The following is a 16,194-nucleotide window of genomic DNA, read 5'->3' as shown; positions in this document are numbered from 1 at the left end:
TTGTTTGTATTTATACACGGTTGTCATAGCGATATCGACGTTGAAACAAAACAGGAACAATTTAACGCGCTGCCATTATTTATTTATTTGCGTGTGTGTGTGCGTGTGGAAGCAGGTGGCGGGATGTTCTGCTTCATCAAGTTCTCGACGTCGCCCGATTACAACGTCAGCAACGTGGACATATCGGTGAGCAGAGCCGCTTTCAGCGTCCAGAAGGTTCCCGACTACAGGGAGAGCAGACTGACGTACTCGATGCCCGGGAAGAACAGACTTCTGATGGTCAATCCCGATTGCTACATTCAAATTTTACTGAACTACATCTACGAGGAGACCAAACTCGATGCCAACGGTAAACATAAGTGACAGAAACACTCTAGATCCTGTTGCCTTTTGTTTTGCTTTAATTTCCAGTGTTGTTCGATCTTTGCGACGAAAATGGGGAATTGCTCGGAGTGCACGATCTGCAGCCGTACGAATCCGCCACCAAAGTGCTGAAGAACAAGCAGATATACATGATCGTCATTTATGAAAGTCCGTTTCGCAATTCGTTTTGAAAGGAATCCAAAAATGAATAATGAATTGCTATTATTCCAGAGGACGAGAACAACTTCTTCGTCAAACTAGAACCTATGCTCAATAAAATCACCAAGCAGGATTCCGAGTTCTTCATGAGACTCTTCAGGAACGTCTCCCATAGAAAACTGGTGGAGAAATCTATGGTAAGTAAATTTTTTGAAAAAAAAGCAATAATTTTGGGCTCAAACGCAATTCCAGAGATGTTCCATCTTGAGCCAAGGTTCTCGCGTTTCCCGAAGTTCATCGCGCATCAGCAAAACCAGGTCGCGCCACAGCAAGAGCAACCAATCGAATTGAAATTGTGCGAGAAAATAATCAAGTTAATTTATTTTTTAATTCTTTATTATTTATTTACATGTTTCTCATTTCTTCATCTTCACGTTCTCCTCCTGCTCCCAATCGGGGATGTCCGATATCTCCGTCAGATGGTGCGCCTTTCCGTGCCTCCCGACACCGCGCGCAAATTTCCCAGCTCCCACCGTCAGCAACGCGAGATCAACTTTCCTTCCGTTTTCGCGCTCGAATTTCAACAGATCGGTATAAGATGAAGCGAACGCCGCGTTATAGGTGGAAGCCCTATCCGCAAGCAGGCAGCTCTGCGGGAACTTCACCAGAGATCCAGCTAAATTAATCGCTTGTCCGAGTCCTGGAATTCGAGAAATTCGTTAGCAAAATCAATCAATTCGGAAGACATATTGATTCACCTGTTCCCACATCCGTTATCCTATTGGCTAAGCCGCAATCCAACGCCTCCTTAGCGCTAATTGCCCGACCCGTTAACGTGTAATCAAGAGCTCTCGATAATCCAACAATCGCCTGCAATCTGACGGTGCCCCCATCAATCAACGGGACGCCTTTAATTAAAAAAAAATAAACTTTACCAACAAAACTAATATTGAAACCCTCTCACCAAATCTCCGGCAGAAAACACCCATCACAGCAGTCTCCTCCACAATCCTCATATCGCACATCAAAGCCAGCTCCAATCCACCAGCTACAGCATACCCACTGATCGATGCAATCATTGGTTTCTTAATGTACCTCATCGTAGGTCCCTGCAAGCTAAACTTACACTTATATTCTAATTAAGAAAATAGTCCTCAAATCTATCACCATAAAGCCAGTCTCCTTATTCAATATACTCTTCACTCGGCCCACATCTGTCAAAGACTTTAGATCATATCCGGCACAGAAATTGCCCCCAACTCCATGCAAAACACCAGCGAACGCATCCGCATCATCCTCGAAGGATTTTATAGCCTCCTTTAATTCTTCTGCAGTCTCCTCGTCCACGCAATTCCTTTTCTCCGGACGATTTATTCCTATTGCAGTAACATTTCCAAGTTTCTCAACTAATATATCTACAATAACAAGCGATTAATTATCAATACATTGATTATAACTAGTGGAAAAAAACGTACTTTTATAGGATATATTTCTTGCAAATGCATTAAAATCGGGTTGAATTCGTTTAAAAATATTCATGTTTTTATTTGGTTATGTACAAATTAATAATATTCAAAACAAAATTATGCAACTGGATAAACTTGCACGCAATAATAGTATAATCATTATAAAATCAGTTTGATTTATATTTAAATATCGTTTATTTATATTTTTTTCTCAAACAATTAATAATTTAAAAAAAAACAGTAATAAATAATTAAAAAAAACTATCTTTTCGCTCTCTCCTCTGTTACAACTAAGGCGGTGATCAGTATTTGAACTGTTCGTGGTTGAACTTTTGAATTTTCTTGAATTCGGTGCGGTGATTGTTCAGGACGGTCGTGATTTCATCGACACCGATTTCGCTCGTGTTTTCGCTGAAAAAATAATAACATTAATCAATGGTTATTTTTTAATTTTTGTTTGCATACTCGAAATCTTTTTTGTAGACTAGAAGTGCTCGCGAATTTCTAATTAAATTCTCTGCGAATTTGAGGGTGGCTTCGAGGACGGCCCTCTGCGCGCTATTGTACATAACACCTGGAACTATCTCTTCCGGTTTCAGCACGACGCCCACATCCAAAGCAGTCTGCTTTACGAAGTTGCACTCTTCGCGCACGTTGCACGTGTACAGTCTCATCGATCTGCTGGCTTTAGCGCGATCCGCGTCCTCTTCGTTTATAACATCCACGTCGACGTTGTCGATTATTTCGGTTAATTTCGGCACGGAATTATGCACGCTCAGTCGGTAGTCGAGGAATTCGCTGTTGTAGCTTTTATTGCGGAACATGTTGTAATTGGCGAGCTCCGTGAAGCAGTGCGCTCGGGCGTAAGCGAGCACCTTCTTCGTGTTCCAGAATTTCTTGTTGGGCAGATTCGAGCTCATCACTATTTCGCTGACTTGCTTCGCTCTTGACCACTAAAATTAAATTAATTAAATTAAATTAGAATTTGTCTTGATAATTGTAGATTTTACCTCTGCACTGGATCGCTTCTCGACCGGCCACTTGCTGTACTCCTCGAGGCTCTTCGATACGTATGGATAGGCGCATTTGTAATCCTGATTCTCGGCGAAGGGTGTGATCAAAGTTAACCTCCTCAGGATGAACGGCAACGCCTCCAGCACATTCTTAAACCTGTGATTGGGTAAAACAATTTTATACGTCTCGCTCGATTCGGTCTCATCTTTTAAACGCTCATTCACCGATTCCTCCTTCAAACGTCTCTCGTACGAGTCGTTCTCCAATTTAAGCCGCTTCTCCACCGACGACTTGAGCAGCGACTCCTGCAGCGGCCTCCTCCTCTTCTTCGAGAAGAACAGCTTCCCGTTCATCTCGCTAATGGAACTGTCACCGCCACCACTGCCATTTTCTTCCACGCTGATGGAGTAATTGTGATCTAAAAGCGCAGTGCTCTTAATATCCTCCTCCTCTTCTTCCTCCTCCTCCTCCTCCAAAATCGGGTGATGCTCTATATCGATTTCATCTTTCGTACTACTGAACGTGAACTGATTGTCGTCCGCGTAACTCTTCACATCCTCGTCGATTTCCTTCTTTATTAGATCCCTGACGATATCGTCGTGCGGATTCACCTTCTCCACACCATCACCGTAAATCGTCAGATCTACAACTGTTTCGTTACCTAAAGTCTGTCGTCCCGTGTAGGTACGGTCCAACTTTAAATTGTGTATCACGTCTACCGGTTTATTCAGTTGATTGTGAAAGAACAGTTGCACTCTCAGTGGAAACTCGCCCCATCCACGTCTCGACAAATGAAACGGCGACTCCCTGCGAACAAGAACCAACTAATTTAGAAAATTAACCAAAATTTAACGTTAAATTACCGCAACTTACTTGAGCTCGATCACATCATTGGGTTGATAGGACGGATGCAGGTAAAGGACGACTTTTTGCACGAAATCATCGATTTTCGGATTATCCTTTGGCCCTCTCACATACACCATCCACTTGTGCGTACAATTTCCCTCTGAGTTGTCACCCGGCATCCACTTAGAGATGTTCCCAACTATAACCCTCCTCTTTGTCATCTGCCTATTTCTAACAGCAACATTCTCCTCAACTTTAACCTCCTCTTTAACAACTTCTTCTGCGATTAAAGTGCTCTCCAATTTAATGGTCTTTGTCTGAACGTCTTGCAGGGCTAAACTATTGGATACTGGCTGTGTTCGTGTACTCTTCCTTCTGCTCAGAGAGAATGGGGAATCGCAATTGTTGGTGAGCAGCTTCTTCACTGCAGGATGGATCCTGCTCTGCTTATCAAATAGATTGGCCTCATCCAGAACTTCCTCCTCAGCTGGTAACTGAAGATCCAAATTGTTGTAGTAGCTTGTGACCAGCACATATCTGAGCAAATGCAACTGCTTCGATCCTTGTGTGATTTTATTTTGGATCTGCTCCAGCTGATTCTCTCGCAGCTCTATCTCCTTGTTGAATTCATTGCTTATGATCGCCTTGATCTTCTCAATGTTCTCACTCTTGTCTTGAAATCACAACAAACTTAACATAACATTGTTTGACATGAATGAAGAACAGCTTACCTTTCGCCTCCCTTTCCTTTGCCTGCTTCCTGACGGTCTCACTTAGTTCGTAGTCGGGATCCATTGCATACTTATTTGAATACTCTTCAATGCGAAACACAACTCCACCACATGACAACTGACCTAACCTCCGTTTCTTCCACTGTCAGAATTTCAAATGATACCTCCTCTCTGACGACCTCTTCCTGCTCAACTCTCAACTTATTACAAGTCACTTAAGACACTGTTGTTGTTGTTGTCGTATTGCAATGTGTATTGATAATATACAAATTCTGTAAGCCGACGGTTTTTCGTGGTGCAAATTCTTTCAGCTTTCAGCCGATTTGCGCGACATCTGCACGTGACGTTTACGAACTGCGAATTCAAAAGTTTTCAAACTTTTACAATTCATCTTAATTACTTTACTAGAATTCTACAAAATTCTTTCTATTTTCAAGCAATTCAAATTATCCACTGTACAAACATAAACAAGTATTGTTTATGAGTCATCAAGAGCCAAACTTTCTATTTAGTTTTCTTATCAAAATGCTTCACTTGTTTACACAATACCTCTCTACACGATTCTTAGGGCTCTTGATTATTAACACTTATCAGACATTTTGACCTTGCTTTCTCTTGACCTTTACTAAACCGATAATGCATTTTAATCGTGTTTTAGAGGAATTATATTATATATTCATTATTTTAAACTTTTAAATCTATTATTATATTTTGTAATTATTAGACATATTTATACAAAAAAAAAACATAATGGGAACATAATAAGAAAGCATCATAGGCTATGATGAGATGTTCGATTCTAATTACTCAATTTGCTCGGGGATGAGGTCGTAGCGGATGGCGTATCTGCGCTCTCTCTTAATACAAACGTTGCTACCCTTCGATTGTTTGGTGTAACCAGGGTTACAGAGACAGAAGTTGGGAGCGGAGCAGACGCCGTTCGGACAACCGTCCTTGCAGTGGGCCAGACAACGGTTGCTCTTCTGCGGGTCCTTGGCGTATCCCGTCTTGCAGGTGCATTGGTTCGGTGCTGAGCAGATGCCGTTAAGACAGGGCTGATCGCAGTGCGCTTGGCATTCGGTACCGCTCTTGTCCAGCTTCCATCCAAATTTGCATTCGCATTTATTCGGACCGACGCAATCGCCGTTTCTGCAGCCGCCCACGCACATCGCACGGCACGCGCCGTCCTTCCTCTCGAAACCGGGACGACACACGCACTTGTTCGGACCCACGCAATCGCCGCCCTCGCATCCGCCGTCGCAATGGTACTCGCAGATACCACGCACGCTCTTCTCGAATCTGCAGAAAACAAAAAGTAATTAATAAGTAACTATGGTAACCCCTAATCGATTATAACCAGTACCCTGGTTTGCATTTGCACGTTTCCGGGGCGACGCATTCTCCGCCGATGCCGCAACCTCCCTTGCAGATGGGCAGGCACATCTCGCCGGTGGGGTCGAGGGTGTAACCGGTATTGCAGGAGCACACTTTGGACACGGAGCAGACGCCGTTCAGGCAACCGATCGGACAGGTGGGCACGCACTGACCACTCGGATCCTTAATGTAACCCTTCTTGCATTCGCACACGTTGGGAGCGGTGCAGTTGCCATTCTCGCAACCGTTGTCGCACACCGGGACGCAGAAGAACGCGCTGTGATTCAACAGTTGGTAACCAGAGCAACAGATCTGGATCTTGCTGTATCCAGCCCTTGACTATCAACAACAACAAAAAAAACAAATAAAAACAATTGTTAACAATCCACTTTGTCCATTAGCAAGTTCAACGCAATGACCAATCTCGTATATTTTAACATATTATTTCGCTAACTGATTGCCGCCGTCCCTGAACAATATTTACTAACTCATTAAATAATCAATTAGTTTTAAAAAAGATAATGCGATATTGTTACCAATGAAATTTAAATTATTTACATTTATAAAAAAAACGATACGAAGATGGAGAGTTTAAAAAAAAGCTATTGCTGTGGGTGGTCGAAAGGCACCCAAAGAGTGGTAGAAATGGGGACAAAATAATAAGACTATAAATTTGTTGGACAAAACAAAATACTTACGCCATTGCCTGCTGGGATCTTGCCGGTTCTTTCGTCTTCGTGGATAAGATCGATCGTTCTAGATTATATATTTTTTTTGGAACATAAACAAACGGTTATTATCTGCTTTGGACTAAATTAATTTCGTTTTGTACTTACGGTACTTCCAAGTGGCAGATACCCTTGGAGCTGACGTGGTGATGATCGGCTGTAGTTTGGTTCTTCAGAACCGCACCGTACGTTACCGAAGCAAATAGGGCGCAGGTAATAACCAGAAGGTTGATGTTCGAAGCCATCGTGACTGGATGCTCACTGTTTCACGTCCAGAGGAGAACTGTGGTCTGTGGTATAATAATAATAATCTCTACGGATGCTGCCTGCTGATACGCTCTGACCTCGCTCTTCTAATCAGTGCTGGAAAGAAGGAAAAGTTTAGATGTTTAGAAGGAAAAAATCAGTCAATAATGACGACGAACTTACCGAAACGCTTTCTAAATCACGTCTAGCAATTATAACGCCATCACAATAATAACAAAACAAGTAAAGTAATATACAAGTGGTGGGGAAGTACCGGCTAATATTTTCTCAATTTGCATTGTAAATCGAACGCGAGAAGAGTGGTGGACGATAAATAATAATAATAATAAGAGTTGGCAATTATCGCAGGTTTCGCGACCTTAATAAAATCGCAAAAATACCAATGACATCACGAACGAGATGTGTTCGCTGGAAGTGTTTACATGCAGAACATTCCCAGAATCTCAATTAGATTAAGATTGATCCTCAAGATGTATATGTACGCGGATAGGAGCATTCAAGTATTCGTAAAAATCAATCTACCATAACTTGTTTTTCTTTTTCAAAACCTTGGTTACCGTTTCCATGGACTCGATTATTCGGTAGCTCTTCATTCATTTTTATTTTTCCGTGTCCTTGGTTACCGTTTCCATCAAAGGTGATTTATTTGCGCTTACTCATTGTCATACCATGCCTGGAAACGTATGCTGAATATAACAAAAATAAAAATTTCACAATTTGAAATGTGATCAAAACCTATAGGTTTTTTTTTTAATTTTATTCTTTTTTAACTATGTTTATAGACTAGGGACGAACGTATTTTGCATATGCATTGTTATGCGATGATGATCGGCCTCGTGACGTCGCGCGAACGGATTGAATAATTTACTTTTGACTGCACTTTCGTGTGCACAAAAAAAAAATAAAACCCTAATCATATTTCATAAATCATTTGCTGATCCAAAAGGTTTGCAAAGTTATGTCGAGCTTGCATTTAATAAACAAACAAAAATCAAGTCAGTCAGTACATATAATTATGACTTAATTGTCAATAAAAATGTGTTAATTCATTTTATAAATATGGCAAGGAAAAAATGTAGAAAGTTCGAAGATTTATAAATATTAGTACAATTATCCATAAAAATACTTCTTCCCTCTTGGAATAGCCTTTACCATTTAGCTACGTTCCTGTCACATTACGTCAGAGGTAATCTGTATATGAAGTTGAATGTTTTAAAATTTTATCCATTAGAATTGTAAACGCGAGGCAAAATTGTTACACAAGATGTGACATCTGTCGTTGAAAGATCGAGGCTAATTTTGACATTATGAATGAAGTATTTTTAGATGAATGTAATTTAGATTTTTTAAAAAGATTTGTTTGAATTATCTCAGAAGATCAATGATTACATTTGTAGTTTTCACAACGTTTTTCCCAACGCTAGAACGAAAATTTATATTCAATTTGCTTTAATAAAAATAATATTATCATAGTTTTACTAATATAACTAAAAGGAATAATTAAAAAATATTGAAATGCATTTATGTGAGTTGGTACATCTGCAAATAAACGTGTTTATGTGTATATAATAGTATTAATAATAAGATACGATTGATGTGACATCTGTGGAATGATTACGTAAAAGCCATTTGACAGCGTAACAGATCGACTATGGATTTTATGGATCTTTCAAATTATTTTAATCTATACAAAAAAAAATGATATAGAATTTTGATGATTACTTAAATTGTTTATTATATGATTTCATTTAGTTAGTAAGTTTGTTTTGCAGTTGATTTCAAAGTTACGTGATTTTTTATTTTGCAGCGAGGGGTGAAATGGTAATTAGTTGGAAGGGAGATCTTGTAAGGACGCAGGGATCCCAGGCGGCCAGCAGCTGAAGGAGTTTCCTCTCTCTCTCTCTCTCTCTCTCACACACAAACACTCTGTGTCGAATTTAGATACAGGTAAGAAAAAAAAGGACGACGTCGGGGAAGAAGAAGTGGAGGTACCCGAAAAGAAGAGGAGGAGGTGAAGAAAAAAAAGAGAGAAGTGCGGAGACCGGGTTCTAGTCTAGACCACTACCAAAGAAAGATCTCTCTCTCTCTAGTTAGTAAAAGTGCGTGAGCGAAGGTGCGTGCGTATCTACGAAGTGTGCGTTCATTTGTTTGGTAGCTGGATTTTCGCGCAAAGGGTCCCAAATGTCGTCGCACCTGGAGAACGCCGAGGACGTGGATTTCATCATCAAAACGGCAAGTAAGGTGCACTTCCGATCACACACCTCCCCAATCCATGAATGAAGATTTTCCCCAATTCCGAATCGGATTTGTTGTTGTAGTCGTCGTCGTCGGCGGTTGTGGTGGTGGTGTCGGCTGTGGCGATGATACCCGGCGCGCCGGCCTTTTTCAAAATCAATACGACATCGAAACTTTTACTCGTGGCTGTACGAGCAGCAGCAGCAAGCAGCTACGATACACCACCACCTCCAGCACAACAACAACCACCACCACCAAACGAACATCCCTGCACGTAAATTGCACATGCATATGCACGTTCAGCCATAATACACACAAACAGACGTGCATGCACACAGAGAAAACAGTAGACATGCGAACAAACCGCCATAACTGACGCCTCTATTGCAACAAAACACAACCAGAAATCTGAGGTTATGTCCGGGAACCCGCTCATCAACGTCCTCTCCCGTTGTGGGTGTGTGTGATCGTCGCGAATCTATGCAGATCATCATCATCGAAGCTCCGGCTTAGTAGACCATGGGCTCAAGTACGTATGGAACCCCCAAATTCTACTTACAACTACCACTAGCGTCGCGTCTCCGAAAAAGCCGTCGAAAAAAAAAAAGAAAGTACAAGAAGAGAGACAGAAAGAAACAAAACACGTCTTTCATATATACACACCAAGAAGAAGAAACGTCAAATATAATGATAAAATACGTATAGACATCGGATTTAATCATCGTCAATCGATCGGAAGACGATAGCAAAACATCAAACGACAATTGGAACAGTTCCATTGCAATTCCGCGTTCAAGATGAATGAAATCCATTCATCAAAATAAACGTCGTCTTCTTGTTCAATTGTCAAATTGAAACAAACAAAACAACGGCATGTTGCATCTGCTTCTTGATGCAATACCATCACTCAATTTGTTAATTCTAAATCGCCAACAAGTTGCATTCTCCAATTGTAATTGTAATGTTTGTTAAAACATATTAAATAATTTAAGTCTGCTTTTCTAACTTTTTAGTTTATTACTTTATTAAGCATATAGATGACTATTCATAAGTTTCCTTTCAGCATTGACTGAATATGAAAAGAAATGAATGAGAGAATAAGGTGTGTGTGTAAATATACAAAATGGTCGTTGCTATGGTAGCAAATGTTTTATTTAAACATGAAATTGAAAAACAAATACAATCTAAAAGTTGAAGATGATGACTATTATATTGCCTAAATTGCAATCTTATTATAATTCATTCAGAAAAGAAGATGTAATAATCAAAAGACGTTTTCGTTGTCACAAATTAATGTTTATATTGAACGATAATTGATGTGTGCTTAAGAGCGAGCATTTATTTATATTTGTTTTGTCTAGTCTAGCAGTTTTCGGCTGCGATGAGATAGAAGAAATTGCTACACAAACATTCATATAAATGTCGATGATTGACGCTTTGAAATGTGCTAAACGGTTTCAGATGTAAATTACGAAATTGGCAATATGATTGAAATGTAATAATCGAGACAATTTACAAATTGTTAGTAAATAGTTATTTGGTAAGAAATAAGGGTCGTTGTCATAGCTACAAATTCCTAATTCATTACAGAGCTGTATGCACTATTTACTGGGTAAAGTGAGCGAGTGTACAATCAATATACGTTTTTTTTTTGTTTTGTTATATGTATGTGCTCATGTTCATTATATGGCATATGGCTAGATTAACCGTTGCTAAGCAACTGCAGCGCTGAAGCTGCGAGCTCGTCCAGGGAGAGAGAGATCATTCGATGCACGGAGAGGTTCAAGGTAGCATCAGTTTCGAAATCGATACACCCACAAAACAGAGGAGATTTTAAATGTATTTGCTGATCGTTGATTGTGCGATAATTTTATAATTTGTTCGTTGTTTGAAACTGTTGCCGCGAATGTTGTCGTCATCGTTCAGCATTTGAGATTGCGTTTGTTTTAACAGTTGTGATTGGTTTTTGCAGTCGAGCGGGATCCTAACAAACGAAGGGTGAAGCCGGTGGAGACGCAGGCTTCTATATTAGATTTCGACTTGGAGGAAAGTTCGGACGATTCGGACTTCCGGATCGAAGATCATCCCGATCTCAGCGATGACGATTCCATCGACAGCAACGGCGAAGGAGGAAAAGGTGATTATTTATTTAAATGGTGTGGAAGAGTCGGTTGTAATTTGTTGAATGATATTGCAGATAGTTCGAGCGGTGAAGAGGATGAGGAGGACAACGACTCCGATGCATCGGCGGATTTCAACGAGTTGCAGAATCTGCAGCTGTCTCCGCACACGAACGGTCTCTCCGTCGCCGATGTCATCCAGCAGGCCGCCAGACAGTCTAATGTACAAGTAATATTCACTTTGTTTGAAGCTTTATTATTATTATTTTCTGCAAGTTTTTATTAATTTGCTAAATTTAGTTGGCGTCAGTAAATTAGATCAAACAATTGTCTCATAACGAAGTGGTATTGTTTCTAGTTCAATGAGAAAGATGCGAATTTGCTCATCTGCTGCGGATGTTTGGGGGATCAAAGCGATGGGATCAATGAAATAGCGGAGTGCGACGGTTGCGGCGTCACCGTGCACGAGGCCTGTTATGGAATCTCCGATTCCAACAGTTTAGCCAGCACTGATTCCCTGTCCCCGACGACGCCCTGGTTCTGCGAGGCCTGCAAAGCCGGCGTACAGAACCCGGTGTGCGAACTATGCCCTAATTCGGGTAAGGAATAAAACATCAATTAGATAATTAGTTTTTTGAAAATTATATTGCATTGATTTCAGGTGGCGTTTTCAAGGAAACCGACGTGGGCAAATGGGTGCACTTGGTGTGCGCCCTCTACGTACCCGGAGTAGCCTTCGGGGAAGTCGACAAATTATCCAGTGTCACCCTGTTCGAGATGCAGTATAACAAATGGGGCGCAAAATGTTGCAGCCTATGCTTGGACCAAAGGTTCTCGCGAACCGGTGTCTGCATAGGATGCGACGCAGGCATGTGCAGGAATTACTTTCATGTTACATGGTACAATTGAATACAATTAGTAGTGATTGAGTAATATAATTACGATTGCTTTCAGCGCTCAACGAGAAGGGTTCCTATCGGAGGCGCATTCAGAAGAGCAAGATCAGGCCGACCCGTTCTACGCTCACTGCAAGCTGCATTCAGACAAGACGCTGGTGAAGAGGCGGAAACGGAATTACATGTCGCTGCAGCTGCGCACGCACTATAGGAAGCTGCAATTCGAAAAGGAGGGCCACTCTGAAACGCCGGAGCAGTTGCGGATTCAGCGGAAATTGGCCAAGAAGAAGATGCACTACATGAATTTGAAATCGCTGAAGACGCCGCCTTGGGGTAAAAACAATGCACGATAGACACGATGTTTTAATATTATTTCGTGCAATTACAGTTCCGACTCAAAAGATGCCAAGACTACTGACGACGAGCGCGTCTGCTTGCAGGAAACTGCTGCAGAAGGCCGATCTCATGGGAATCGATTCGGCGGCGCTCGAGATGCAGGAGGCGCAGATGGCGGCGCTCGTGGATATCAGGAAGAAATGGCACATACCGCCCGCCTTCACCGTTGAATTCATTGCGTACTATCTGGATAGAAATGACCGAGTCAAAAGTATGAAGGACACTTTGGAGAGTCTGCTCTCTAATAACCAATCGCTGCTCAGGCAGCAGCAGGATCTGAGGAATAAATACGACGAGGTACGATGTTTTTTTTTTAATATATATTTGTGTTATCTTTAATGCTAACTGCTCTTTTGCAGCTGTTGAAAGTAAACAACGAAACGGAAAAGACGAAAACGCAATTGAAGCAATCCATCCACAAATATCATTCCGCGATACTGAGCGCTTGTCCGACCAAGAGTTTACCGAACGTCGACGATATAGGGAAGCCGCCTCCGAGCAGGCCACCTCCTCAACAGATGATGGTGCCCACGGCAGCCGCCCTCAAGATGGGTGTCGGCTTCCCGCTGAGCAACATCCCTGCCAACAGAAATGACACCGGACGAATACTCAGCAGTCATGCAGCGAGGCAGGGTAAAAATTGAAATATATTTCCATTTCCAATCAGATTAGAAAATAATGATGTTTTGTTGTTTTGAAGATCCGCTGCAGTTGAACGAGTGCGGCATCTGCAGGCAGCACAGCGATCAACATATGCTCGCCAAATGCGATACCTGCCACCTGTTCTACCACCTGAACTGTCTGAATCCGCCGCTGAGTCGATTACCGAAAAAGTCGAAGCTGTACGGCTGGCAGTGCTCCGAGTGCGATAAAACGTCGGATAGTGAACCTGAGGAGATGAAGACGCCGCGTCGCAGTCGGAGCCGATACAGTAAGGAGGACACGGAGGTATTCGCGCCGAAGGTCAAGATAAAACCAGTCGAGCCGACGCCCAACTCGGACACCATAGTAATAGATGACGATGATGAGGAGGAGGAGGAAGAGGAAGACGATATGGTACAGCCTCCTTATCTTATGCCCGAGATGCAACTGGAACTTCAGGAGCCGACGCCGCCGCCGCCTCTGCAGCAGCAGCAACAACAACAACAGCAGAGCTGCAGCATGCAGCAGTTACAGCCCATGGACGTGGTTGCTGGTTACATCAACAATCCCCTGCTGGACAGCAGCACCGGTCCCGTAGCGACGGCGGACGGCATGGAGACGATGATCATTTCACGGTCAGGAAAGAAACGAAGACGAGACAAGCACAGGAATCGGTATTCTCCAGATATGGGCGGTCCGGTCAAAGAGCACAAACGCAAGAGGAAGAAGAAGAGTCTGGATATCGAAGATCCCATACCTCACAAGAGAATCACCATCAAGGTTTCGCATAATAGATGGACAATGCAATTGTGGGCTGATGATATTAATTTACAAATGTTTGCAGATTAAACCTATACCGTTGCCGGCCGGAGAGGTGGCTTCGACCACGAATCCACAATGTTTCTACGTGAACAACGATGAAACTCCTCCACCTTCTCTGATGATACAACAACCTACTCCGACGGTTTATCCAGTAGAGAAACCGCCGCCCACCAAGCAGCCACCAACAGGCGCAAACGTCTGTGACGTTTGCCAGCAGGACGGTCTACCCAGTAATTTGGTCAAGTAATGAACGACGATGAACAAAACAGCGATTGAACCCGAAATTCTTAATGTTAAATGTCTGTTTTAGATGCGACGAATGCCAAAAGAATTATCACTTCACGTGTTTAGACCCGCCTCTGAAGAAAACACCGAAGAAGCGGGGCTACTCGTGGCATTGTGCCGATTGCGACCCAACTGTGAGTTTAGATTAAATAAATCCATATATATCGATGAAATCTACTAAATATGAGCCTTTGTTTTCCAGGGATCTGAATAAATGAAAATGTTTGATGATGATGATTGATAATTATATGAGAGAATAACGTGCTCTCATTATTATCCGTATTATAAATATTGTTTGATTAATTTTGAAAGAAAGAAAGAAAGAAAAAGATGATATATATATATATATATGTACTATGTATTTCCAATTTATTTATATTTTGAGAGAAAAGATAAAAAAGCAAACAAAGAAATCTCTGCGATTGAAAAGAATGAATCTTTTAAATATATATGAAAACATAACATATATGTTATTACATATTGAATTTGAAACGTGACGTGCGTTTCTCTGGACATGATTTGTATTTGTTGTTGATATAGATATGACATTATTAGTATTGATACTGTTTTTTATGGAAGGAAATGTTTATCGTCGATGAAATGTTCGTAGATTTATCGAAATATATGAAGTTATATAACATTTGCCATTTGGTGAAGATCGCAAGTGGTAACTTCAAGTTTCTGCAATGTGCGGGCATGTCTTCAGAGGTTAGATCACCAACAATGCACGTAAGTATTGTTCCTTATTTTTTTTAGGAATCGAGTACCTTTGAAGAAATCTGCAAAGTAGTTGTAGATCTTTGTCGTTTTCACTTGCAAAGCATTGCACCATCATGGCAGTAATTGAAACTTGAATAATTTCTTATCAGATAAATTTGCGATAAACATAAATTGGAAATTAAAATTCCTGGTCTAAATCAAAATTTACATCAACCCTAGTCAAGAATTACGCTACAATACAATTGATTCTCTAATGTCGTTTTCAAGTCGATATTGAATGTAATTTGTAGTGTTCATTGCAAGTGAATCGAATCGAACAGGGTTATTGCGAATTTATTATTGAAATATATTAATATTATTTATGTATTCAAGTAATGTGTATCAATCTGTATCAATATACATTTATTCGTGTTCATTTGTGAGCGGTACTATTGATTTGAATGTGTGTCCGTCCGTCCCATCGTTCATCAAAGATTTACACTAATTTAACTACACGTGCATCAAAATTATTGAATGTTGAAGAAGAAACGAACGCTTATCTGGGTATAGCTTCGACCCAGTAGTCTGGAAGCGAGAGCGAAATCCCGTTCAACTGATTCTCGAAGTCGGGCAACTTTTGCCCGGCCGGTAGAGCGAACGTGAGATTCTGCATGAGACCAGTGAGGAAAAGGAACATCGTGTTGCGGGCGAAAGTTTCACCAGCGCACAGCCTCTTCCCAGCTCCGAACCCGAAAGTGGTGTCCTTTCGCATCAACTTTCCATCGGAATCGATCCAACGTTCGGGTCGAAAGTTCTCCGGATCGCCCCAGAACTCCGGGTCGTTATGATGTCCCCAGATGTTCGGCAACAGGAGGGTGTTTTCCGGTATCAGATACCCGCCGAGCGTCGTTTCCTTAGTGGCCCTCCGTCCCACTCCCAAAGGAATCACAGTTCCCTTTCTAATGGTCTCGCGAATCGTCGCCTCTGCATACGGCATACTACATCATCAATAAGTTTAATTAATTAAGGATTGTGATTGATTAAACTGAAGAGCAACACTTGCTTTTTGCGATCGTCGATTGTTGGAAATCTCGATCTTCCCACCACCCGATCGATCTCCGCCTGAAGATTCTCCTGAATCTCCGGATGCT

The 16,194-nt window shown here is 41.6% G+C and overlaps 6 protein-coding genes across 9 annotated transcripts; 2 read left to right on the top strand and 4 right to left on the bottom strand.

Annotated features, from left to right (window-relative positions):
* Nucleotides 1–36: 36 nt before the first annotated feature.
* LOC108557421 (uncharacterized protein CXorf65 homolog) lies at nt 37–8,820 on the top strand. The gene is made up of 4 exons (XM_017913928.1): nt 37–349; nt 412–531; nt 595–719; nt 8,756–8,820. The coding sequence occupies exons 1-4, from the start codon at nt 124–126 to the stop codon at nt 8,771–8,773; spliced, it is 489 nt and encodes a 162-aa protein (XP_017769417.1). The 5' UTR covers nt 37–123; the 3' UTR covers nt 8,774–8,820.
* LOC108557420 (probable enoyl-CoA hydratase) lies at nt 927–2,080 on the bottom strand. The gene is made up of 5 exons (XM_017913927.1): nt 1,998–2,080; nt 1,690–1,937; nt 1,487–1,631; nt 1,281–1,430; nt 927–1,222 (listed from the first exon to the last, which is right to left on the bottom strand). The coding sequence occupies exons 1-5, from the start codon at nt 2,059–2,061 to the stop codon at nt 939–941; spliced, it is 891 nt and encodes a 296-aa protein (XP_017769416.1). The 5' UTR covers nt 2,062–2,080; the 3' UTR covers nt 927–938.
* LOC108557418 (YEATS domain-containing protein 2) lies at nt 2,256–4,965 on the bottom strand. Its single transcript, XM_017913925.1, has 5 exons — nt 4,580–4,965; nt 3,876–4,521; nt 2,999–3,809; nt 2,454–2,941; nt 2,256–2,399 (listed from the first exon to the last, which is right to left on the bottom strand). Exons 1-5 carry the CDS (start codon nt 4,641–4,643, stop codon nt 2,291–2,293), a joined length of 2,118 nt encoding a protein of 705 aa, XP_017769414.1. The 5' UTR covers nt 4,644–4,965; the 3' UTR covers nt 2,256–2,290.
* LOC108557419 (von Willebrand factor D and EGF domain-containing protein-like) lies at nt 5,267–7,272 on the bottom strand. Its single transcript, XM_017913926.1, has 5 exons — nt 7,111–7,272; nt 6,790–7,044; nt 6,652–6,709; nt 5,943–6,292; nt 5,267–5,878 (listed from the first exon to the last, which is right to left on the bottom strand). The coding sequence occupies exons 2-5, from the start codon at nt 6,924–6,926 to the stop codon at nt 5,383–5,385; spliced, it is 1,041 nt and encodes a 346-aa protein (XP_017769415.1). The 5' UTR covers nt 6,927–7,044; nt 7,111–7,272; the 3' UTR covers nt 5,267–5,382.
* A 217-nt stretch (nt 8,821–9,037) lies between the features above and the next one.
* LOC108557417 (PHD finger protein 14) lies at nt 9,038–14,659 on the top strand. 4 transcript variants are annotated; one of them, XM_017913922.1, is made up of 12 exons: nt 9,038–9,184; nt 11,156–11,320; nt 11,381–11,532; nt 11,662–11,902; nt 11,965–12,202; nt 12,258–12,532; nt 12,588–12,892; nt 12,955–13,228; nt 13,296–14,017; nt 14,082–14,302; nt 14,370–14,478; nt 14,547–14,659. In XM_017913922.1, exons 1-12 carry the CDS (start codon nt 9,130–9,132, stop codon nt 14,556–14,558), a joined length of 2,769 nt encoding a protein of 922 aa, XP_017769411.1. In that variant the 5' UTR covers nt 9,038–9,129; the 3' UTR covers nt 14,559–14,659. The 4 variants fall into 4 exon arrangements, with proteins under 4 accessions (XP_017769411.1, XP_017769409.1, XP_017769412.1 ...); XM_017913920.1 differs by having other exon boundaries at nt 14,370–14,559; XM_017913923.1 differs by having other exon boundaries at nt 11,381–11,526; nt 14,370–14,558.
* A 33-nt stretch (nt 14,660–14,692) lies between these two features.
* On the bottom strand, nt 14,693–16,189 carry LOC108557415 (probable cytochrome P450 304a1; the record flags this gene model as incomplete). Its single annotated transcript, XM_017913918.1, has 2 exons — nt 14,693–16,041; nt 16,107–16,189. Coding segments are annotated over 2 exons (525 nt in total), but the record flags the coding sequence as incomplete, so codon positions are not given.
* Between the last annotated feature and the right edge of the window lie 5 nt (nt 16,190–16,194).

The sequence above is a fragment of the Nicrophorus vespilloides genome, unplaced genomic scaffold (genome assembly GCF_001412225.1).
Source record: "Nicrophorus vespilloides isolate i.1.1-1 unplaced genomic scaffold, Nicve_v1.0, whole genome shotgun sequence".
In the NCBI taxonomy this organism is placed as follows: domain Eukaryota; kingdom Metazoa; phylum Arthropoda; class Insecta; order Coleoptera; family Silphidae; genus Nicrophorus; species Nicrophorus vespilloides.
The sequence above is the reverse complement of the archived record's forward strand: the minus strand, read 5'-3'. Positions and strand labels throughout refer to the sequence as shown.

Excerpts from the sequence above, each read along its gene's own strand:
- LOC108557420 (XM_017913927.1), bottom strand. The coding sequence starts at position 2,061 with ATGAATATTTTTAAACGAATTCAACCCGATTTTAATGCATTTGCAAGA. Across the intron at positions 1,938-1,997 it reads AAGAAATATATCCTATAAAA|ATATATTAGTTGAGAAACTT; the intron begins GTACGTTTTTTT and ends TTGTTATTGTAG. Across the intron at positions 1,632-1,689 it reads ATAAGGAGACTGGCTTTATG|GGACCTACGATGAGGTACAT; the intron begins GTGATAGATTTG and ends TTTAGCTTGCAG.
- LOC108557417 (XM_017913920.1), top strand. The coding sequence starts at position 9,130 with ATGTCGTCGCACCTGGAGAACGCCGAGGACGTGGATTTCATCATCAAA. Across the intron at positions 12,893-12,954 it reads TGAGGAATAAATACGACGAG|CTGTTGAAAGTAAACAACGA; the intron begins GTACGATGTTTT and ends GCTCTTTTGCAG. Across the intron at positions 14,018-14,081 it reads ACAAGAGAATCACCATCAAG|ATTAAACCTATACCGTTGCC; the intron begins GTTTCGCATAAT and ends AAATGTTTGCAG.
- LOC108557419 (XM_017913926.1), bottom strand. The coding sequence starts at position 6,926 with ATGGCTTCGAACATCAACCTTCTGGTTATTACCTGCGCCCTATTTGCT. Across the intron at positions 6,710-6,789 it reads ATCTGCCACTTGGAAGTACC|AACGATCGATCTTATCCACG; the intron begins GTAAGTACAAAA and ends TATATAATCTAG. Across the intron at positions 6,293-6,651 it reads AGATCCCAGCAGGCAATGGC|TCAAGGGCTGGATACAGCAA; the intron begins GTAAGTATTTTG and ends TGTTGTTGATAG.
- LOC108557421 (XM_017913928.1), top strand. The coding sequence starts at position 124 with ATGTTCTGCTTCATCAAGTTCTCGACGTCGCCCGATTACAACGTCAGC. Across the intron at positions 350-411 it reads GACCAAACTCGATGCCAACG|TGTTGTTCGATCTTTGCGAC; the intron begins GTAAACATAAGT and ends TTTAATTTCCAG. Across the intron at positions 532-594 it reads CATGATCGTCATTTATGAAA|AGGACGAGAACAACTTCTTC; the intron begins GTCCGTTTCGCA and ends CTATTATTCCAG.
- LOC108557418 (XM_017913925.1), bottom strand. The coding sequence starts at position 4,643 with ATGGATCCCGACTACGAACTAAGTGAGACCGTCAGGAAGCAGGCAAAG. Across the intron at positions 2,942-2,998 it reads AGAAGCGATCCAGTGCAGAG|TGGTCAAGAGCGAAGCAAGT; the intron begins GTAAAATCTACA and ends ATTTAATTTTAG. Across the intron at positions 2,400-2,453 it reads GTCTACAAAAAAGATTTCGA|CGAAAACACGAGCGAAATCG; the intron begins GTATGCAAACAA and ends TTATTTTTTCAG.